Source organism: Adelges cooleyi, unplaced genomic scaffold, assembly GCF_023614345.1.
Source record: "Adelges cooleyi isolate 19-005CV unplaced genomic scaffold, UGA_ACOO_1.1 ACOO_flye_CR_arks_rails_tigmint_CR_PRNA_519, whole genome shotgun sequence".
Lineage (NCBI taxonomy): Eukaryota > Metazoa > Arthropoda > Insecta > Hemiptera > Adelgidae > Adelges > Adelges cooleyi.
Genome location: NW_026096208.1, coordinates 60,950 through 86,343, shown reverse-complemented (window position 1 = coordinate 86,343; position 25,394 = coordinate 60,950). Strand labels below are relative to the sequence as shown.

General features: G+C 29.1%; 1 protein-coding gene across 10 annotated transcripts; it reads right to left on the bottom strand.

Moving 5' to 3' along the window:
• Window positions 1-4,308: 4,308 nt before the first annotated feature.
• On the bottom strand, window positions 4,309-25,378 carry LOC126842370 (uncharacterized). Of its 10 annotated transcripts, XM_050579317.1 has the most exons (10): window positions 25,170-25,378; window positions 8,643-8,819; window positions 8,419-8,484; window positions 7,855-8,020; window positions 7,485-7,727; window positions 6,461-7,240; window positions 5,925-6,125; window positions 5,226-5,405; window positions 4,972-5,148; window positions 4,322-4,899 (listed from the first exon to the last, which is right to left on the bottom strand). In XM_050579317.1, the coding sequence occupies exons 5-7, from the start codon at window positions 7,643-7,645 to the stop codon at window positions 5,978-5,980; spliced, it is 1,089 nt and encodes a 362-aa protein (XP_050435274.1). In that variant the 5' UTR covers window positions 7,646-7,727; window positions 7,855-8,020; window positions 8,419-8,484; window positions 8,643-8,819; window positions 25,170-25,378; the 3' UTR covers window positions 4,322-4,899; window positions 4,972-5,148; window positions 5,226-5,405; window positions 5,925-5,977. The 10 variants fall into 10 exon arrangements, with proteins under 10 accessions (XP_050435269.1, XP_050435274.1, XP_050435272.1 ...); XM_050579315.1 differs by lacking the exon at window positions 7,855-8,020 and having other exon boundaries at window positions 8,602-8,819; XM_050579313.1 differs by lacking the exon at window positions 7,855-8,020.
• Window positions 25,379-25,394: the final 16 nt, after the last annotated feature.

Sequence of the window (25,394 nt, the reverse complement as noted above, 5' to 3'; positions counted from 1 at the left end):
GCCGTCGCAGCTAACAACAATGCAGGGGCTTACTTGAATAATCATTTATTAGGTTTTTAAAAGTTAATACTCTTTTAAGATAGAGCTCTGGGAAATACTGAAAAGAGTAAGTGTTTAGTAACGCCGGGTTGGGACAGCTTGTAACATTATATAATTGGTGTTACTGACCAAATAAATTATTAAAAATAATAAATGAATTCGGATTAAAGAATTAATTTAATTATTTCATAAGTTGTATAAGAAAAAAACACTCGACAGTTAATAATAGTAAAAAAAATTCTCTTATAATATTTTATAGCTGTGTGAATTCTAAAACATGCGAAATTCAACATATATGATTCTTATCTATAAAATATACAATAAAAATATATCATCTCTGTTCAAGCAAATCTCATCGAGGTTAATAAAAACCAAATTCATTATGCAAAATCATACTAAGCCAAAACTGTGTTAATTGAATTTAAATTGAAATAAAAGTGATATCACACTTAAAATATTTAGTGATGAGTTTTAAATAAATTCGAAATGAAATTTAAACGGACAAAATAAATCAACTCAACTGATATTTTTCGTTTTTAATTTTAATGTAATTTCATCTAAGAAATTGGAATCGTTTACTGATCTTTTTTGAGTAATTTTTGTGAAGTAAAAAAGAATTGTTTGTCTTCTATCGACTAGTTAATTTTAACAACACAAAAATGTATTTTGCATATTCTATTTTAGTATTAATAAGAACAAACTTATTTAGCAGTGTAGCAGTTAATGTTAATATTATTTATACCTAATAATAATAATATATTATAATATGAATAAAATGATTTTTGCATATTCATTTTGCGAACTTATAATATAATTATAAATGTTTGTATTATTTATAATAATAATATGTTACAATATAAATTAAAATCCTAATATTAATTGTTGTCTCGATAAAACCCAATAATCTTTAAACTTAAAATGTACATTATTTATTTTTCAGATAAGATTCTAATTTTGCGATAAGTTACACTCATAACATTTTTTCTGTATATTTATTTTCTACGAAATTGTACAGGTCTTATTGGTAAACTTTATATTTTTAAATCTGGACTATTGGAATCCAAAATCCGACATATTATATTGTATTTGCGGATATAGATCTATAAAGTTCTTATTTTGGATTTATTTATGCATTTCTTATAATAAAATCATTTTATAATTCCGTTAAATTTTCCTAATAACTTAAATAGTTAAATGTACACATTTACGACTAAAAATTAATTATAACTAGAAATGTATTAAAAAAAAAAAAAAAAACTAGGTATAGCTAAATCAAATAATTAATGAAAAACCATAACGAAATGTGTTCAATATAAATTCAATTTATATATTTTATTATTTAGGAAATGAATAACTACCTATTTACATAAATATCATTATTAGACATAAGTATTAAAAATTTCAAAAATACATTTTTTTCTTTATTTCTGAAAGGACTGGGGGGGGGGGGAATTACGTGAAACTTGCATAGGACATTGTACCTATCAAAAAATATCGTCTTGTTATTTGTACGAGTATTTCCAAAAAATCTAATTAAAATATATCTATCCACTACGAAAATGATTAGTTATCGTTAGAAACAAATTTAAATATAACTGTGAAAAGTGTTTTAGACCGCCACGTAAGTTATCATTCATTCAATACAACATACTTCGAAGCGAGCAGTTATAATTTTGTAAAAAATATTAGCTTTCATTTTATAACAAGGATCATTTGATCGCAAATACCTGTTTGATTTTTTTTTAAAAAATAACAAATATAAGTTAAAAAACGTCGATGTTCCAAATTTGTGTTATTGCACTATGCATTGTTCGCCGTTGTCAAATGATGATCACATTGGAAACCATTCAACATTTGTATGAAACCGAGCGGAAATTTATGAGTTTGGTGTTTTTGGTTGGACAATACGTGCTATACTCACGAGACCAAAGGAGCCCCTCGGATGAGATGTAGATACTGAAGATAGCTGAGCCATTATGTTTTATTCACTGGAAATTCGCTGGCGACCAATATTGTCAAAATGTAGAAAGTTTTATGGCCTTTATACGGAAAACCTATAGCGGTCCTGCCGTAAACCAAACATTGCACGCAATTCTGGTGGACTGTGTACTTAAAGAAAGTCACGCCGAGGCATTTATTCGGCTTATGAACGTTATCTAAAGTGAGGGCATTTCGATGTCAGGTAGATTATGTCATGTATCGGATAAAATAATATTAAACACGCCGTCTAGGTCAATTAATGATCACTTTGATAAGATCGTCGCTGTAATAAAACACATTGAAAACAAGTTTAAATGATTTTCGTATCGACCGAGCCGGTGCGTCGAATAGCAAACGCCATCAAAGTAGTAAGGGTTAGTGAAAAGTCGAAAAAAATTCTTCAATAATACATGTATGGAGTTTATTCAACGATATGATAACATGATGGGATTGGCGAGTACTGGCGTTTGTGCAGACGTTGGACGTACAACGCCTATCAGCATAGTCAATGAAGCATTACAACTTATCTTAGACCGTGCAAACATGTACTGGTGATGGTGACTTGCATGTACTGCATCAACTCTACCAAAGTGAGAAAACGAATAGACAATTATAAAATTTAGCATCGGTTTAGGCCAAAATCAACACACACGTTTATGAACTAATGACTTGAAAAATTTATAAAATTAAAGCTTGCATATCGTTGCATATATTAGTAATAGTAATACATTATATTTGACCTCATAATGTCCTAAAATGTTTGCCAAAAATTCCTTGCGCTATCTTATAATTAAAATCTACGTTATAAATGTATATGCAATTTCAAAAAAATTCAATAATTTCCTTATAATATTTGTATAAATATTATTATTATATTAAAATTTTTCGCTTAAACGGTTTTCATCAGTTAACATAGTGCAATTTTCCCATTTTTTTTTTTGGTTCCTCTTAAAGACTTAATATTTGACTATAGAATTTTGAAAAACAATCAAGTGTTTATGGTATACATATCAAATATCAATATGTATACTATATATAATATGGTGTTACAGCTCCATTAGACCTGTATATGTCTACTGGATTGGAGTCAATAAGAAAATCTATGCTTGCATCACGCTGAACGTTACCGAGGAAAATTTATTCGTGTGGCGTGATCTAGCGGTTGTAAGTGATTATATATTGGAAAAAAAATATTAGGTACTCTAGCGCTTGTTTTGTAAATGAAACAGCTGATAAATAATTTTAATGTACTGGCCAATTGGTTTTTTTTTTATTATTATTATATTTTTAGACATGTTCCTCTGTAGCCGGTTGTAGAGTGGATTTTAGTGTACTTTTTTACTATTTTTTTTTTTTAATGTATTTATTCATACATTTTAAGTTGGTCTTTTTTAATTCTTAATGGTGAGCTATTATATCTACCTACTACCCCTTTACTCATATTCTGATGTTTTAGTACAATGACACTGAAAAACAACCCTGTTTTTCCAACTTTATAAGATCCATTTTCATAACATTAATAACAAAACAGATTGAATATTTTAGAATAATGAATGAAAATTATAATTATTATGTATAAGTCAAAAATATTATATTTTTAAAGTGTTATATTAGGCAAAGCGCAGTGGTCTGAAACTTACAATTTCATTGTCGCACTATTTTTTTTTAAATCCAAAACAAATCACACATTATTTTATAGTATATACAAAAAACAGAATAGTGTAATGAAAATACTGACTGATCGATTCCCAATATTTGATAAAATGTACTTCTTGCTCCATTAAAATTAATTATTAAAAGGATACTCGCCAAAACTTCAAATGAAAATATTTATTCAAATCTAGTCGATAACCCAGTCATTATTTGGTTAAATAACTTTGCATGCAATTGATAGTTGAATTTTGCTGTTTGACTTATAACAATAATTATTTTTTAAGAATATATTTTTTTTACTAAATATTTAACATATTTTTTTTATACAATGAAAAATACATATTTTATTTTAAAAATGTATAAAATAATAAATATTGCAAAAAATCGTTGCTTAAATTTTACTTAAATGGTATTTTAGTAAGTTTTCCAAAACTATTTTGTACCGTTTAACATTATTAATTTATAATAGAATTTTGTTTGTTGTTATAAAAAATAAAATAGACCAGTAAGGTTTTTTTATTAGTTCAAATTATTATTCAAATTAATCAAACTATTAAATTCTATTAGCAAAAATTGTCATACATATGTATTATGTTGAAATTTGTTTTTATTTTTGCTTTTTCTGGAAATTAATTTTTAACCTAATTTCTCTTTAACATAATTTCTCTCGAAGTAGAAAAATTAACCTTTTCCCTTTCAAAATAAAAAATTACAACTTAAAATTTAAAACAAAAATTTTAATTTTAATTACAGCTCATCCAACTATTCAAAAATAGGTTAATAATATAGGTAAGAAAAACTTTTTTACCACCTGACCCCATTTTATTTAGATTTTTGTAGGTGTTACATTTAGATCAAGGTCTAAGTATTAGACTAGGATCAAGTATGGTTAATAGTGGTTTAGTTAAAAGGATCAACAAGGGTCATGTTTGTTGTCAGTATATAAGGCGATGACATTTAATAAATTTCTATGAATTGTGTTAAATAAAAATAAAAATGTTAGTTATCTATAAAATTCCTAACATTATCTTAAGCACATTATTTATTTCTTAAAACTATGCAACAAAATGGTTTTTCCATTTTTTAAATTTTAATTAGTTTTAGGTGTTTAATCGACATTTCGTTGTCGTTGCCTAATTTCTCTTCGCCACTGGTTGATTTCTTCTCTATGTCGCTCCCGATAATCTTTGGTTACGTATATTTCTAAGAGTGTTCTTCTTGTCCACACTGAAATTACAATGATATGAACGAAAAGTTCAAAATATTATTTCAGTTTAATGAAAATAATAACTATTTTACCGTTTGCTAGAAAGTTTGTAATATGTTGATCGTATGCTGAGTACGTATTTCAAACAACTTGGCTGAGAGCTTTTTCAATTTAGCCGTTTGTCTCTTTTGTGCATGTTTATTTCTTCACGGTGCCTATCACGGTATCTTCGATAGCATTCTTTTCTGAGAGCACCTTTCTTGTTCACTCTAAATTTATAAAGGTATTATTTTACTGTTAATAAAAAGTTATAAGTATACCATAATTTAAAAACAAATTTAGTTACTTGTATTCATTCTCATCCATTGTTTTTTTGAAGACCGTTCGCTGTCGTCACACCACTATTGATTGTTTTTTCATTACAAGTCGGTGTATTTTTTTCATCGTATATTAAGTGCTCTATCAACTCCATAATTTCTTCTTTTATTCTGATCGTGGTTCAATTTCAACTATCTTTGCGGTCATACTAAAAGACAAAATATATAATCATGAAATTGTCATATAAGTTTTGTGTTTAAATAAAACTATAAAAATGTGATAAGCGATTAACTAAAGGATTTCAAGTTGAGCTTTGAGTTTTTTGCCTATACTGAATTTAATTTTTAAAGACTGGGCCAAATTTCTGATAATTTTTTAGTTCAAAGTAATATTTCAAATAATTTTTTTAGAGTTTGATGGAAACATTGTTATGTTGCTATACTTTGACTTGAATCACTTGATTGTGTGTCATGCAGTTAACGTTTCAGCTGGCGCGCCATTAGATGTTTTAAATCAAAAAGATTCCTACACCTAATCTAACTGTACTAATAAAAAATAACTACAAATCACAGCTTAAGCTTAAATCTAAAATTTTACAACAAATATCCTGTATCGCACTCCTTAATAATGGATATGTCTTAGGAAAAAATTTAAAAAAATCAAGAAAAGTTTGTGCATAACTTAATGATACAATTGAAACAACATGAATTTAGAACATTTTAATTACTTGTATGCATTTTCATAGATTGATTTTTTAAGATCATTCTTTGTGTTACACAACTATAACTTATTACTACAAGTCGGTGTTGTTTTTTCCTCTAAAGATATTGTGAATTGCTCTTTCAACAAAACCGCATTTTCTTCTTTTATTTTGGTGGCCTGTTTATCAAAATCACCTGCTTCATCTTTTTCGATTTTAATTGTCCCTCTGGAAAAAGACAACATATATTTTAAAAAAATTATATTAATTACATAAACTTTTAAGCGTTGGAAAAGTGTATTTGGGTTGATTCATTAGGTTTTAGTTTACATTTAAGCATAGCTTAATGTATTATATTAAACTTCCACTTATAAATATTACTACAAAGCCTTATTATTTTATTAAATTTAATACCATTAAGTAAGCTTAGTTTTTATTTTAAAATATCAAAAATGTTAATCATACACTTTCCTTTCAAAAATCTAGATTATAATTAACGTTAGGTTAATTATTAAAATTAATAATGGTATGTACGATGCAAATGTTTTTTGTAATAACGTTACTTGTGTGTATTGCCGACGAATGTCGTTTGAGGATCTTGTTGGGCTGTGACTATACTACTATACGATTTTTCCATACTTGTCGTGGGTTCTGTTTTAATTTCAAAGGTTAGTTGCTCTATTGGCTGTTCATTTTCTTTTATTTCAACAATGGGCTCGTAATAATAATCATCTGTTTCATCGATCTCAATTTGAATACTCGATAAACGCTCGTCAAATTCGTTATCATCAAGAGCATAATTCATTTTTAGTCTTTTATTAGGTACATCATTATTTTCATTGACATCTAGAGGTCTTCTTAGAGACAATTCATCAAGTTTTTGGCGTTGACGTCTTTCTTTACACCTTTCAGCATTGGTTTTTGGTTTTCTTGATACATTATTTTCGGTAGAAACGGCTTTTTCCAGTTTTTTACTTAATCGGTATTTTTTACATCTTTCAGCATTGGTTTTTGGTTGTTTCGATACATTATTTTTGGTAGAAGCTGCTTTTTCTAGTTTTTTACGCAATCGGCTTTCTTTCTGTCGTTCTGCTGGTGTTTTAGGTGCAGATTTGGGAAGTCCTCTTTTTTTCCTGTCACGGTACCTCTTCCATTTATTGGGTTTAACAGATTCGGAACTTAATGTTGTAGTACACGCAGACGTAGATGCATTGGTACAGTGAAGTGTACATTTATCCGAAGAAGAAGAAGGAGGGCAATCTGGACCCGGACAGACGATCACTGGTGCGCAGACAAAATCATCTGTTTCATCTATTTCAATTTTAATACTCGATTTGTTAACTCTAAAAGACAAAAAAATAACTTAGAAGACATAGTAATGTAACTGGAATGTAGTTACATGTACAACAAGGGTCATGTTTGTTGTCAGTTAATCAGGCGATGACATTTAATGGACTTCTATGAATTATGTTAAATTAAAAAAATATGTTGGGTATCTATAAAATTCCTAACATTATCTTAATCACATTTTTATTTCTTAATACTTTGCAACAAAATGGTTTTTCTATTTTTAAAATATTAAATTACTTGTAGGTGTTGCCGTTAACGTTTGTTTCATCGATAGGATCGTTTTGGGTCGGTACACAACGATTATTTGATTTTTCATTGTAAGTCGGTTTAGTTTCTTCCTCGTAGGCTTGGGCGAGTCGATCTTTGGACTGTTCGTTTACTTTTTCAACTTTAATCATGGTCTCGTTACAATAACAATGTGTACTTCAATTAGAATTTTTGACTCGTTTTCTTACTCAGACTCCATAAACTAAAAACAACCTAAATATTTTCAAAAAAATGTTAGAAATAAAGATCATAATCATAAAAATTTTTTTTTACAAGTTTTTTAAGTCTGTTAATTTTTGCGTAGCTTGTTTAATAAAATACACGTTAACCCAATACTTACGGAGATAATTAGTTTTTAGTAGAAAGCCTACATAATATGAGAGCGTTCAACATGCTAATGCGCACTGCACATTGTTGATTGATAGTATGTTAAAATGAGAATGTCATTTTTTGATCAAGACTTTTTTTTCGAGTCAAATGGAAACTGGATCAAGAATGGTAACTGCCTTTTAAAAGTAATAAATAAGTAATTTAATTTTCCATCTTGGCACAGTTAATTTGAATATCATAGGTTATACTACTGGTGGTCGAACAATGTGAGTTATAAAATAAGGCTAAAGTAAATTGATTGAATTGGTAAAAAGACTCACAGTACAGAGATAGTTTAAAGAGAAACTATAACACATTTTAAACAGGAAATAAATATAAGAATCCTAAGAAACAAAATAGCGACCCATACAGTGTTTTAATACTTATAAATATATCACTACGGCTGTCGATAGCTCTAGTCTCTTCACATATCTTAAATATATTTAAGTGATATATATATATTTTAGAGAAACAATTTAAGTAGTTTTAATTACATAAATAAAAGTATAAAAACAAAGATGATATTAGTACTTACAATTTTACACAGCTACAAAAAGGTCGTCGGCCAGGGCTCTATCTAGAAGCCAAAAACCACTTACACCTACAAAATCAAACAATTTATTTAACTTTTATATTATTTATGTACACACAATTGTTTAGAAATCCAAATAAATTATAGGTTGTTAAGCTTTGAACTATAAATAATATTTTATATTACAAAAAGAGATGATACAAATAATTGATATATTATTTGTTTACAATAGGTGATAAAAGCAGCATCTGCGCCCAGCGGTAGTTGACTGGAGGTAAGTATTTCTATTTATTATAAAACGTATCTTCTTTGAAACAACTGATTTCAATATAATGTGTTGCTTGCGTTTGTTTTGTGGTATAAAATTTTTACAAACGGCCAATAGCACTTGTCTCTTTACAAATCTAAAATATACATAGTTTTTTTAAAAAAAATTACTTAAATTTTTAGAAAATTCACACAATTTGCAGATAACCAATTGATTTATTGCATGGAATAAATAATAAAATCAAAGATAATATTATTTATTTTATTAGACACAAAACAATCTCAAAGCGCAAAGAAAATAAGTTCATAAGTGACCGTTTTAAAAGTAAATTAGACAATAGAAATAAGATACTCAGTAAAAAGGTATTGCCAATTTTAAAGAAGGCTAATCATTGGCGAACCTTATTAGTCGTGTAATAGAGGAGTTTGAGCCATAGTTTGTAGGAAAGGGATTAGAAAGGGAACGAGAGAGTGTGTGTTAAGGTAGGTTTGCGGAAATTGATCAATGATAGTACAGACGGACCATCTATTTTATTAATGAGAAAGGAAATATTAGCCACATGTCTACGATTGGCTAATGTAGTCGTGAGGAGGACAAGGAATATTATTAGTATATATGTGTCGAACCGAAAGAAATGTTTTTGAACACGCTCAAACGAGTTACTAGCAGCAGCACTTAAAGGATCCCAAAGAACTATTCCATATTATAATTTCGGACAAACAATGGCACAGTAGAGTGCATTAAGACGAAATACATTGAATAAAGGCAAGTACTATGAGTGATCTATGACATATTTTCAGAATATGGTTGTTAGGACGTTAAGTACGTGTAAGTGTAAAACCTAAGTCACTAGCAGAAGAAACGGGGAGGTTCTTTATGTGGTAAACAAATGGTATTAGAGTTGGACGGCGTGAAAGAGACATAACATGACAGTCGTTTTTGGATTGTTTGGTAGTCGGTACTTACAATTATTACTTACGGCTACAAAGGCAACGGTGGCCAGTGTTCTCTGTTATCAAGACGCCAAATCAAGTTCCAGCTATTAAATCACACACTTTATACTATAATGTTATTACTCATCCTATGAAAAATAATTTCAAACCTTTTCAAATAATACGTGGGTTGTTATACAAATGTTTGGCTATACACACAATTGTTTACAAAGACAAGCTATGATTATTATATCATTTGTATGTAATAACTGATAACAGTGGCGTCCGCAATGGGCGGCTGGTGGTAGCCACAGTGGAGGCAATACAAGATGATCACAAATGTTAACTGATATTGAAAACATTTTTAAAAAAAGTTTTAGGTATTAAGGTGTGAAAATTAGACAGTAGGTCTAATGGAACTATAACACCATCTTATATATAGTATACATATTGATATTTGTTATGTTTTCTGTAAACAATTGATTGTTTTTCAAAATTCTATAGTCAAATATTAGGTCTTTAAGAGGAACAAAAAAAAAAGGAAAATTGCACTATGTTAAGTGATGAAAACCATTTTAAGCGAAAAATTTTAATATAATAATAATAATTATAATATTTTTACAAATATTATAAGGAAATTATTTTATTTTTTTTTAAATTGCATATACATTTATAACGTAGATTTTAATTATAAGATAACACAAGGAATTTTTGGCAAACATTTTAGGACATTATTAGGTCAAATATAATGTATTACTATTACTAATATATGTAACGATATGCAAGCTTAAAATTTATATTTTTTCAAGTCATTAATTCTAAACGCGTATGTTGATTTTGGCCTAAATCGATGCCATTCGTAAATTTTAATAATTGTTTACTTATTTATTCACTTTGGAGTTGATGCAGTACATGTAATTCGTTACCACCGCTTGGCCATATTTCCGTTTCTATTTTAAAGTACTTGTTTACATTTTTGTAGATATGTTCTAATGCTATAGTGACTCTGTAATTAGACGTCATACGTGCGGTGTTAACATAGTCTCCAGTACTCACCAAGCCCATCATGTTACCATATCGTTGACTAAACTCCATGCATGTATTATTGAAGAATTTTTTTCGTTCTTCCAACGGTTTGTCGTTCATCCTTAATACCTTGATGGCCTCTGCTATTTGACTTACCGGCTGAGTCGATATTGTGTAAGCTTTAAACTTGTTTTCAATTTGATTTATCGTATAATCGACGTTCATAAAGTAACTTATAATTGCCTCCGATTGCATATCCTCTATGAGTTTTTTCGATCCAAAACATAATTTACTCAACATCGTTATGCCTTCACTTTCGATCACGTTCATAAGCCGAATAAATGCCTCGACGTAACGTCCTTCTTTTACACAGTCCTCCATCACTTCGCGCAACGTCCGGTTCAGGGCATAATCACAGGTAAAGGGTTCCCGTATAAAGGCCATAATACTGTCTACATTTCGATAATTGGTTGCCAGCGAATTTCCGGTAAATAAAATTTTATAACTCAGATCATTAGTAACCGGAAAAGGTGGCGTCACGCCGAATTTTCCATAATCCACTTCAACGTTCGGGATACTGACACATCTTCTCCGAGGGACTCCGATCATGGTAGTGTAGCAAGTAGTTCCCAAAAACTTCAATTCCATAAATTCCGACTCGATTTTACAAAAATGTTTAATGGTTTCCAGGGTGATCATCGTTTGACAACAGCGAAGACTGCACACAGCAATAACACAGATTTGGAACAAAAACATTTTTCGGGGTAATAGTCAAACAAATCAAAACGGGTATACTATATGAGAGATTGTTGCTCGTTATACTATGAACACTAATATTTTTCACAAAATGATGACTGTTCACTACAATGTATGTTGTATGGACTGAATCGTCGTTATGACTTACGTGGCAATCCAATGCACTTTTTACAGTTTTATAAAATTTCTTTGAAACGCTTATTTTTTTGTAGTAGGTACGTATATTTCTATTTTCTTTGGCAGAAAACAAATAGGAAAACGATTTTCATACAACGTTTGACTTCGGTGACCTATTTTCGTTTCGCGCACTTTACCACTCCCCGTGCTTTTAGAAATATAGAAAATAATTTCTTATTTGTATTTTTCGCCGAATCGTTTATATCCAAGCATTCGTGCAGGCGTATAAAGTTTTTATTATTATTTAAATTATAAAAAAAAAAAAATGTATTAACGCACTGTGTATAATGATGCGACTCGAGCAAACTGGTTGACTGGTCACTGCGGCAATGTTTGCTAATGTGGAGATACTGAACTTGACTTTGGTGCAATCTTGCTATGCTAGCTTATACCATAATTAGTTAGACCGTACCTATTTATTTTAAGCTATATATATAAAAAAAAAATCGATAATCAGATAATGTTGACGGGGAAGCGGGGTGTGGAATACGGGTGTTAATTATTATGTACATTTGAGGCTTTTGCCCTACGCCAATAATTATTATACACACTATGATAGAGGGGGGGGGATAGATATTTTTCATAGCTTGTATACAAGATAATTAACAGATAGATCGGATTTCACACCCATGCGGAATAACGGTTTGAAATTGAAAAAATTCTGTTTGATATATCTTATAAACGATTAATTTTCAATTTTTTCCCAATCTGTAATTTACAGAAAGTTGAAACTATATTATATGAAATTATATAAACTCAATTCTAAATGGTTCTCTGGACGTCCCTGATCTCCTTGCTGCCATTCCTCTCAGAGTTCCATCTCATTCTTCCAGAAACCAATCCCGTTTTTATGTCCCAACTTACAAGACCTCTTATGGGCACAATCATACTCCACATCGTATGCTCAGAGCTGCAAACAACCAATAGTTCTTAGGTCACTATTTCTACTTTACTTTTACTAAAATACTACTAACCATATTATATGTATACTGAATTATTGCTATCTAAATATGATTTTAATATCTTAATTATGTAATTATGTAACTATACAATCACGTACACATATTACCATATTTGTATACTATGTAAGATTGCCGTTTGGCGTTTAATAAACAATAATAATAATAATATATGTTTTATATCAAATATATTATTATCCTATGAAAAATAATTCAAAAATAAGTCGTGCATTGTTGTAAACATTTTTGGCTTTAAAATTGTCAAAGACAAGCTACGATTATTATATCATTTGTATGCAAATTGCAAAACTGATAACAGAGGCGCCCGCGGTGGTCGGCTGGAGGTAGACGCAGTGGAGACAATGCAGGGTGATAATTTTATCAGAAACCACTCAATATTATATCAAAGTTGGATTTTATAAGAAACTTGTTTATTATTTTTTTTTTTAATGTATATATACAATGTAATCTCAATTTTTCATAAATTTTTTTGTTGTTATTGCCCCACACCCATTTTGGTTCGGAAACTTAACGTTTCCGCACTACCATTTAAGTTTCAAAAGTTGCTATAAAAAAAAACTGTGTTGAAAGGGCGGTAAAAAATAAAAAAACAAGCTTTTCTTAAAAAATCCAAATTCATCGAGTTAAATGTTATGAATCGTATGTGTCACACACAAAAATTAAACTAGATTTAAATTACAAAAGAACTTAAAATATAAAACATTATCTGATAAATTTATTAGGGACTTTGTTGAATAGGGCCCACGCTTTTCTTTTTAGTAAAAATTAAAGATGTTTAACATTATTTAAAACTGTAGTTAATTTTCGGTTGTTTTCAAAGTAATTGGCGTTTTAAATAAAATATGCTACAGTTGATTGGTAAATTGTTCTTGTAATAAAATTAGATTTTACTTTTTAGTTCACTTTTTACTATTTTTATTTAGAAACGTAAGTTTTTAAAAAAGTTTTTTTTAAATCAATTAATTTTATTTTTTTACTTTTAATCCTCTTCTCTATTATTTTATTTGACAAACGACATGTTCTACCTAACATGTTGTTATAATATGAACCCTAATATTTTTCACAAAATTATAACTGCTCACTACAATGTATGTGGCATCGATTGAATCATCGTTATAACTTACGTGGCTATCCAAAACACTTTTCACAGTTACGTTGAATTTGTTTACAACGATAATAAATTTGGTAGTGGGTAGATTTGATTATTTTGAAAAACTTGATCAATTAACAAGACGACATTAGATAGGTAGAATGATGTTCGTTTCATGTACATAACCCCTCCCCTTCTCGTCCTTTCAAAAATTATGAAAATAATTACTTATTTGTATTTTTCGCATTCGTAAAGGCGTGTAAAGTTTTTATAATTATTTAAATATATAATATCGCACACCTAGATCAGACCTGTAGCAATTCAAATAACACCTTTTTCAGGAATTCCAATAAATTTATTTTCAAGCTTAATTACTTTAACTTGTTATTTTAACTTTTAACTGTTTAATTTAATAAAATAGTTAGTTTATTAGTTATTAGTTTTTACAATATAAAAACAATTTTAATAAATAAAAAAATTATAATGTCACTAGGTACGGTAGTTATTATGTACAAACCATTAAGAGTTGGTCAGATTAATAATATTATAAATGCCGATTTCTTCGTGTAGCTACTCTATAAATCAGACATCTTACCAGAAAGGTACTTTAAATGATGTAAAAAATAAAATTAAAAAAAAAATACCCAAAAATTTACATATTTTTCAGCTTAAAAAAAACGCCGCTTGAACACTTTTTTCATATACTCAAATTAGTTCCAAATTTTTATGGAATATTCGTTAAACATAGTACTACCGGTAAACATGGGGAAACCAAAAAAATAGCATAAACCATTTCCCCTAGAAGGGATAGAATTTCTTTTTCATTAATTCACTTTTTCAAGCAAAGTTTTAGGGATTTAGATATGAAAATTAGATCGTCGGTAGAGCTACAATGGTGGCACCTATCACATGATACATTTAATATGTTATATTATATACACATTTTTTTCTTAAAAAATCTGTAGTCAAAACATTATGTAAAAAAAAAAATGGGAAAATTTCACTTTGCTAACTGATGATAACCATTCTGAACGAACAAATATAATATAATAATAACAACAATAATTAAACAAATATGAAAAAGAAATTATTAAATTTTTTTTAAATTGCTTATATTGTAGATTTTTAATATTAGATAACACATGAGGAATTTTTGGAAAACATTTTAAGACCTTTTGAGGTCAAATACAATACTATTACTATTACTAATATAGATATATGCAAGCTCCAATTTTATATACTTTCGAGTCATTAGTTCCAAAATGTGTGTGTTGATTTTGGCCTAAACCGATGCCATCCGTAAATGTTAAAATTGTCAATTTAAATCCTCTAATTGGAACTGATTCTGGGCGTTTAATTCGTCACCACCACCGCTTGGTCCAGCACTTGGTCCAGCGTCCGTTTCATTTTTAAAGTACGCTTTTGCGCGGGCTAAGATAAGATCGAGTTCAAGTTCGGTTATGTAGGCGGACGTTAAACGTCTGATGTCCGCATATTGGCCAGTACTCACCAAGTCCATCATGTTACGATATCGTTGATTAAACTCTTTGCATGTATCCAGGTAGAATTTTTTTCGTTCTAGCAATGACCCTCTCTTCTTTAATACATTGATGGCGTCTGCTATTTGACGCACCGGCTCCCTCGATATAAAAAAAACTTTAAACTTGTTTTCAATGTATTCTATTACAGGATCGATCTTACCTAAGATGTATTTAATTGGCGGCAGTGTCATATCGTCAATTATTTTATTTGATATACGACATATTCTTCCCAACATCGAAATGCCTTCACTTTCGATCACGTTCATAAGCCGGATAAATGCCTCGACGTAACGTCCTTCACTTACACAGTCTTCCACCACTGCGTGCAATGTTCGGTTTACGGCAGGACAGCAATAGGAATTCCTTACAAAGGCCATAAAACTTTCTACATTTTGATAATTGGTCGCCAGCGAATTTCCGGTGAACAAAATATTATGGCTCAGATCTTCAGTAACCGGGAAAGGCGGTATCACACCGAAATTTTCATAATTATTCACTACAACGCTCGGAGTACAAACACATCTCATCTGAGGGGGAATTGTGGGTACGCGAGTATAGCACGTAGTGTCCGAAAACACCAAACTCATAAATTTCCGTTCAGTTTCATACAAATTTTGAATGGTTTCCAATGTGATCATCGTTTGACAACAGCGAAGACTGCATAGGGCAATAACACAGATTTGGAACAAAAACATTTTTTTAACTTATTTTATTTGTTATTTTTTGAAAAAAAAAATCCAAAAATGCTATCTGTGATCAAATGATAATTGTTATAAAATGAAAGCTAATATTTTTTTACAAAATTATAACTGCTCACTACGAAGTATATGTTGTATCAACTGAATCGCCGTTTTAACTTACGTGGCAATCTAAAACACTTTTCACAGTTACATTACATTTGTTTCTAACGATTACTCATCATTTTTGTAGTGGATTTTAATTAGAGTTTTTAAAAAACCTTTTACAAATAACAAGACTATATTTTTAGATTGGTGCAATGTCCTATGCAAGTTTCATGTAATGTCCCTCCACCCCCCCCCCCCCAGAGTAAATTCCCACATAAAGTTTGTTTCTAACGATAATACATTCGGTAGTGGGTAGATTTGATTTATTAGAAAAAAAAACTTGATCAAATAACAAGACGATATTGGATTGGTTTGATGTTCGTTTAGTGTACTTCACCCCTTCTCGTCTTCCAAAAATAAAAAAATAATTTGTCATTAGTATTTTTCAGCCTAACGTTAATACAGAATAATTGTTAAATGCACGTATAGTTCTTATTATTGTTATTTAAATGTAAAAAAAAAAAAAAATTGATTTACGCATTGTCTGTAATGATGTGAATTGAGCGGTCACTGTGGCATTGTTTGCTAATGTGTAGATACGGGACTTGATTTTGGTACATTCTTGCTATGCGGGTTTATACCTTACTTGGTTAAACTGTACCTATTTCGTTAAAGCTGTTTATATACAGAAAATCTATATTCAGATATTGTTGACGGGAGGAGGGGTGTGGAAAATGGGTATTAATTATTATGTAAATTTGAGAATTTTACCGTACGGTAAAAAATGCTGCACACTATATAAGCAAGCAGATAGATGTTTTTCATAACTTTAATATAAGATAATAATAAGTAGGTAGATCGGATTTCACGTTCTTGCGATACAGCGATTTGAATTTGAAAAAATCTGTTTGATACATCTTATAAACGCTTAATTTTCAATTTTCTCCTAATCTATAATTGGTAGAAAGTTGAATCTATGTACCATTTTACATCAAAAGGTAATGAGGGTGTTTTAGTTACACACTTTTCACACTATTTTCAAGTTAGCTAATGACATATAACAAGTCAAATGCTTCACTCTATCTGTGTACTTTATAAGTGTTAAATTATTACTTATTCGTTATTACTATACAAATTGTGTTAATTTTTATTTTGTCTCGATCCACAATAACCGTGGAAATTCAACGCTGGTTTTTGGGTTGTAGACAATGTTGACACAATGTATATTTATTTTAGTTTTCTTTTTTTCAGCTGCACTGCAGAGCCGATAATAAAATTAGTACGGTATTAAATCATATGGGAAATTATCAAGAAGTAATATTTGTAAGATACAAGATTTCTAGCTAAAAAAATAATTGGAAAAAAATATTTAAATGTTTTGCCGAATTCCAAGATATTGTGCAAAACAACACATATTTGGGCGGCGAAAAGAAAATACATATAAGCGTTTAAAAAATAATTGTTTAAACGCTAACACCGGCTTGGGCGTTATTTGTTCAATGTCATGTTTGAAAAGCTGTTGCTATTCGTATGCGTTCGACAAAGACATTACGGTATAATTTCTAGTAAAAAGCGATTTTGGCTGTACAGAATAAAAAAGAAATATTATTCTTTTTTTATAATTTCATAGGTTTTAGTGCGCCCAATTTTAAAATAAATGTTTTCAAAAATAAATACACTCATTTCAGAATAATTAAAAACTGTGAAAAAAGGTCTTACATCTAAGAAGAAGTTGATAGAGTCATAGTCAACCAACCACCCTGTACAACATGGCGTATTACATTATTAATACTTTGAAAAAGTAAAATGCTAGTAACAGTATTGCTTTTGTATCCACTATTGACTAGTATAATATAACTGGCTGGCTGATCTAAGGACAATGATATTAATGGCGGTGCTTTAGCCAAATACACGAACATTAATTTATACACTTAACAATTTAACCCATCAATGCGACATGTTGCATACTTGAAACAATCTTTTTTTGCTTTTTAATTATTTAATTTGTCATGTTTCATCTTACTAGTACTATCTAGCGGATAAATCGAGAAGTTTTTGTTACAAAAAAAAATTCTAGATCAGCCAATAGTTTCGTAATTAGCTGCAGATGTCGTTAAAAAATGATCCGATCATTATTTATACAACGGTATCCCTCATTTTTAACCCTACACTTGAAAAATTAATTAGTTCTATGTTTAAAGATGAACTGCCACGTGGAGCTAATTTGATATTTGTATACTTAAAGATAGGTGCTCTACAACTAATACAACATAATAGCTAATTTGCTGTTTGTATCTTATTCACTATCCGTTTTTTAATATAAAAAACAATAATACATTTTAATCAGTACCTATTTTGTAATTTACGTAGAGCAGGTGATATAAAAAGAAAATAAGATAAAAATTGCATTTGCGTTTAAAAGATATACGTTTTATTTACCGTATTGAAATAATAATTAACTATTACAATAAAACAAAAAATAGAAATTTATCTAATTTTTTATAATTTTCATACATTTTTTAGTATTATGCTATTGGGGCATTATAGTTTTTAGATAACACTATGAAAACAAAGGAAAAGGATACATGAAATTTTATACTTAAATAACTAAATAAGTGATTGGCTTTATTGTAATATTAATAACACATATTATAAACGTGCATGATTAGATTCCAACAGCTTAATTAAATATATGCTGGTTTTTAACTTTAAATGTAAACAATTTGCCTGATACAAAACATTATATTGCAAAAGCAAATATTGGTTTAGGTATGTACCAGTACCTACAAATTAATACCAAAAAGAATTACCGCATAGTTCTGTGGCTTGGAGCAAGAAGGGCCAATGTCACTTTTTGCAACTTTCGGAAAATGAGCTTTGAAGTTTTTATTTTCCATTAGGCTCTATGTTAGTTTTTTTTATCAAACTCTTCATGAGTAATTCATTTTTTGGCCTAAGAGTGTGATTTTTTCACAGTATATAAAGAATGATTAAATTTTTGCAATTAGCGGACTAACTCGTTTATGCACAAAATTGACACATTGTTTTGAATAATTTATTTAGTCGAAAACTCCAATTATATAAAGTAATATAATAACATTATATAATTTTTGGTGTTGCTGACCAAATTAATTATTTTAAAGAAGACCCGTTTAAATGAATTTTAACCGAATAATTGATTTACCTATTTTATAAGTTGTATAAGAAAAAAAAAAACAATCGACAGCTGTTAATAACTGCAAAAATATGAAGTATTATGATTTTTATGCAAATTAAAAATGGACAAAATAAAACGGCGAAACAATTACTCCTCTTGTGAATATTTTATAGCTGTATAAATTCTAAAACATGCAAAATTCAACAAATATATGATTCTTATCTATAAAATATGCAATAAAAATATATATTATCTGTTCAAGCAAATCCCAACTAGCTTAATGAACCCAAATCAATTATGCAAATAATACTAAGCCTAAACTATGTAAATTGAAATTTTTTTTATTAAAACAGTGATATCACACCTTAAATATTTAGTGATGAGGACATTTAAACAGACAAAATAAATCAACTATACTGATTTTTTTCGTTTTTAATTTTATTGTAATTTCATCTAATAAATCGAAATAATGGTGAGTTATTATATATCTACCTACTACCCATTTCCTCATGTTCTGTTATTTTAGTACAATCACACTGAAAAACAACTCTGTTTTTCCAACTTTATAAGATCCATTTTCATAACATTAATAACAAAATAGATTATATTTGGTAAAGCGCAGTGGTTTGAAACTTACATTTTAATTGTCACACTATTTTTTTTTTAAATCCAAAACAAATCACACATTTTTTTAAAGTATCTACAAAAAACAAAGTAGTGTAATGAAAATACTGACTGATCGATTCCCAATATTTGATAAAATGTACTCCTTGCTCCATTAAAATTAATTATTAAAAGGATACTAGCCAAAACTTCAAATTAAAATATTTATTCAAATCTAGTCGATAACCCATGGAATTGATAGTTGAATTTTGCTGTTAGACTTATAACAATAATTATTCTTTAAGAATATATTTTTTTTTATACAATAAAAAATATATTTTATTTTAAAAATGTATAAAATAATAAATATTGCAAAAAATCGACGCTTTAATTTTACTTCAATAGTATTTTAGTTAAGTTTTTTAAATTATTTTGTACCGTTTAACATTATTATTTACAATATAATTTTGCCATTGTTGTTATAAAAAATAAAATAGACTAGTAAGGTTTTTTTATCAGTATGTACTAATACTTGTCTATAAACGCCATTTTTAACCTAATTTCTCTCAAAGTAGAAAATTTACCCTTTTCCCTTTCAAAATTAAAAATTACACCATAAAATTTAAAACAAAAATTTTAATTTTAATTACAGCTCATCCAACTATTCAAAAATAAGTTAATAGTATAGGAATTATTACTTATTTATAGTAATAAGTATTAGACTAGGATTAAGTATAGTTAATAGTGGTTTAGTTAAAAGGATCAACAAGAGTCATGTTCGCTGTCAGTAAATCAGGTGATGACATTTAATGGATTTCTATTAATTATGTTAAATAAAAATATTAGTTATCTATAAAATTCCTAACATTATCTTAAGCACATTATTGATTTCATAAAACTATGCAAAGAAATGGTTTTTGCATTTTTGTAATTTTTAATTAGTTTTAGGTGTTTCATTGACATTTCGTTGTCGTTGCCTAATTTTTCTTCTCCACTGGTTGACTTCTTCTCTATGTCACTCCCGATATCTTTGAATACGTATATTTCTAAGAGTGTTCTTCTTGTCCACACTGAAATTACAATTATATGAACGAAAAGTTCAAAATATTATTTCAGTTTAATGAAAATAATAACTATTTTACCGTTTGCTAGAAAGTTTGTAATGTGTTGATCGTATGCTGAGTACTTATTTCAAAAAACTTGGCTGAGAGCTTTTTTAATTTAGCCGCTTGTCTTTTTTGTGCATGTTTATTTCTTCTCAGTGCCTATCACAGTATCTTCGATAGCATCCTTTTCTGAGAGCACCTTTCTTGTTCACTCTTAATTTATAAAGGTATTATTTTACTGTTAATAAAAAGTTATAAGTATACCATAATTTAAAAAAAAATTTAGTTACTTGTATTCATTCTCATTGATTGTTTTTTTGAAGACCGTTTGCTGTCGTCACACCACTATTGATTGTTTTTTCATTACAAGTCGGTGTATTTTTTTCATCGTATATTAAGTGCTCTATCAACTTCATAATTTCTTCTTTTATTCTGATTGGGGTTCAATTTCAACTATCTTTTCGGTCATACTAAAAGACAAAATATATAATCATGAAATTGCCATATAAAGGTTTAATGTGTGTAAATAAAACTATAAAAATGTGTTAAGCGATTAACTAAAGGCTTTCAAATTAAGCTTTGGGTTTTTTGCCTACACTGAATTTAATTTTTAAAGACTGGGCCAAATTTCTGATAATTTTTTAGTTCAAAATAATATTTCAAATAATTTTTTTAGAGTTTGATGGAAACATTGTTATGTTGCTATACTTTGACTTGAATCACTTGATTGTGTGTCATGCAGTTAACGTTTCAGCTAGCGCGCCATTAGATGTTTTAAATCAAAAAGATTCCTACACCTAATCTAACTGTACTAATAAAAATAACTACAAATCACAGCTTAAGCTTAAATCTAAAATTTTACAACAAATATCCTGTATCGCACTCCTTAATAATGGATATGTCTTATGAAAAAATTAAAAAAAAATCAAGAAAAGTTTGTGCATAACTTAATGATACAATTGAAACAACATGAATTTAGAAAATTTTAATTACTTGTATGCATTTTCATAGATTGATTTTTTAAGATCATTCTTTGTTGTTACACAACTATAACTTATTACTACAAGTCGGTGTTGTTTTTTCCTCTTGAGATATTGTGAATTGCTCTTTCAACAAAACCGCATTTTCTTCTTTTATTTTGGTGGCCTGTTTATCAAAATCACCTGCTTCATCTTTTTCGATTTTAATTGTCCCTCTGGAAACTCTAAAAGACAACATATATTTAAAAAAAATTATATTAGTTACATAAACTTTTAAGCGTTGGAAAAGTGTATTTGGGTTGATTCATTAGGTTTTAGTTTACATTTAAGCATAGCTTAATGTATCATATTAAACTCCAACTTGATAAATATTACTACAAAGCCTTATTATTTTATTAAATTTAATACCATTAAGTAAGCTTAGTTTTTATTTTAAAATATCAAAAATGTTAATCATACACTTTCCTTTTAAAAATCTAGATTATAATTAACGTTAGGTTAATTATTAAAATTAATAATGGTATGTACGATACAAATGTTTTTTGTAATAACGTTACTTGTATGTATTGCCGACGAATGTCGTTTGAGGATCTTGTTGGGCTGTGACTATACTACTATACGATTTTTCCATACTTGTCGTGGGTTCTGTTTTAATTTCAAAGGTTAGTTGCTCTATTGGCTGTTCATTTTCTTTTATTTCAACAATGGGCTCGTAATAATAATCATCTGTTTCATCGATCTCAATTTGAATACTCGATAAACGCTCGTCAAATTCGTTATCATCAAGAGCATAATTCATTTTTAGTCTTTTATTAGGTACATCATTATTTTCATTGACATCTAGAAGTCTTCTTAGAGACAATTCATCAAGTTTTTGGCGTTGACGTCTTTCTTTACACCTTTCAGCATTGGTTTTTGGTTTTCTTGATACATTATTTTCGGTAGAAACGGCTTTTTCCAGTTTTTTACTTAATCGGTATTTTTTACATCTTTCAGCATTGGTTTTTGGTTGTTTCGATACATTATTTTTGGTAGAAGCTGCTTTTTTCAGTTTTTTACGCAATCGGCTTTCTTTCTGTCGTTCTGCTGGTGTTTTAGGTGCAGATTTGGGAAGTCCTCTTTTTTTCCTGTCACGGTACCTCTTCCATTTATTGGGTTTAACAGATTCGGAACTTAATGTTGTAGTACACGCAGACGTAGATGCATTGGTACGGTGAAGAGTACATTTATCCGAAGAAGAAGAAGGAGGGCAATTTGGACCCGGACAGACGATCACTGGTGCGCAGACAAAATCATCTGTTTCATCTATTTCAATTTTAATACTCGATTTGTTAACTCTAAAAGACAAAAAAATAACTTAGAAGACATAGTCATGTAACTGGAATGTAGTTACACGTGCAACAAGGGTCATGTTTGTTGTCAGTTAATCAGGCGATGACATTTAATGGACTTCTATGAATTATGTTAAATTAAATAAATATGTTGGGTATCTATAAAATTCCTAACATTGTCTTAATCACATTTTTATTTCTTAATACTTTGCAACAAAATGGTTTTTCTATTTTTAAAATATTAAATTACTTGTAGGTGTCAACGTTTGTTTCATCGATAGGATCGTTTTGGGTCGGTACACAACGATTTTTTGATTTTTCATTGCAAGTCGGTTTAGTTTCTTCCTCGTAGGCTTGGGCGAGTCGATCTTTGGACTGTTCATTTACTTTTTCAACTTTAATCATGGTCTCGTTACAATAAAAATGTGTACTTCAACTAGAATTTTTGACTTGTTTTCTTACTCAGACTCCATAGACTAAAAACAACCTAAATATTTTCAAAAAAATGTTAGAAATAAAGATCATAATCATATAAATTTTTTTTTTATAAGTTACTTAAGTCTGTTAATTTTTGTGTAGCTTGTTTAATAAGATACACTTTAACCCAATACTTACGGAGGAAATTGGTTTTTAGTAGAGAGCCTACATAATATGAGAGCGTTCAACATGCTAATGCGCACTGCACATTGTTGATTGATAGTATGTTAAAATGAGAATGTCATTTTTTGATCAAGACTTTTTTTTCGAGTCAAATGGGAACTGGATCAAGAATGGTAACTGCCTTTTAAAAGTGATAAATAAGTAATTTCATTTTCCATCTTGGCACAGTTAATTTGAATATTATAGGTTATACTACTGGTGGTACAATATGAGTTATAAAATTGAGCTGAAGTAAATTGATTGAATTGGTAAAAAGACTCACAGTACAGAGATAGCTTAAAGAGAAATTATAACACATTTTAAACAGGAAATAAATATAAGAATCCTATGTAACAAAATAGCGACCCATACAGTGTTGTACTACTTATAAATACATCGCTACGGCTGTCGATAGCTCTAGTCTCTTTACATATCTTTATTATATTTAAGAGAAATAATTTAAGAAGTTTTAATTACATAAATAAAAGTATAATAACAATGATGATATTAGTACTTACAATTTTACACAGTTACGAAAAGGCTATCTAAAATATACATAGGTTTTTTTTAAAAAAATGACTTAATTTTTAGAAAATTCACACAATTTGCAGATAATCAATTGATTTAATTGCATGGAATAAACAATAAAATCAAAGATAATATTATTTATTTTATTATACACTAAACAATCTCAAAGCCCAAAGAAAATAAGTTCATAAGTGTACCGTTTTTAAAAGTAAATTAGACAATATGAAATAAGATAATACTCAGTAAAAAGGCTATTGCCAATTTTAAAGAAGGCTATTCTTTGGCAAACCTTATTAGTCGTGTAATAAAGAAGTTTGAGCCATAGTTTGTAGGAAAGGCATTAGAAAGGGAACGAGAGAGTGTGTGTTAAGGTAGGTTTGCGGAAATTGATCAATGATAGTACAGACGGACCATCTATTTTATTAATGAGAAAGGAAATATTAGCCACATGTCTACGATTGGCTAATGTAGTCGTGAGGAGGACAAGGAATATTATTAGTATATATGTGTCGAACCGAAAGAAATGTTTTTGAACACGCCCAAACGAGTTACTAGCAGCAGCACTTAAAGGATCCCAAAGAACTATTCCATATTATAATTTCGGACGAATAAGGGCACAGTAGAATGCTTTATGATGAAATACGTTGAATAAAGGCAAGTACTTTGAGTGATCTATGACATACTTTCAGAATACGGTTGTTAGAACGTAAAGTACGTGTAAGTGTAAAACCTAAGTCACTAGCAGAAGAAACGGGGAGGTTCTTTATGTGGTAAACAAATGGTATTAGAGTTGGACGGCGTGAAAGAGACATAACATGTCAGTCGTTTTTGGATTGTTCGGTAGTCGGCAATTACAATTATTACTTACGGCTACGAAGGCAACGGTGGCCAGTGTTCTCTGTTATCAAGACGCCAAATCAAGTTCCAGCTATTAAATCACACACTTTATACTATAATGTTATTACTCATCCTATGAAAAATAATTTCAAACATTTTCAAATAATACGGGGTTGTTATAAAAATGTTTGGCTATACATACAATTATTTACAAAGACAAGCTATGATTATTATATCATTTGT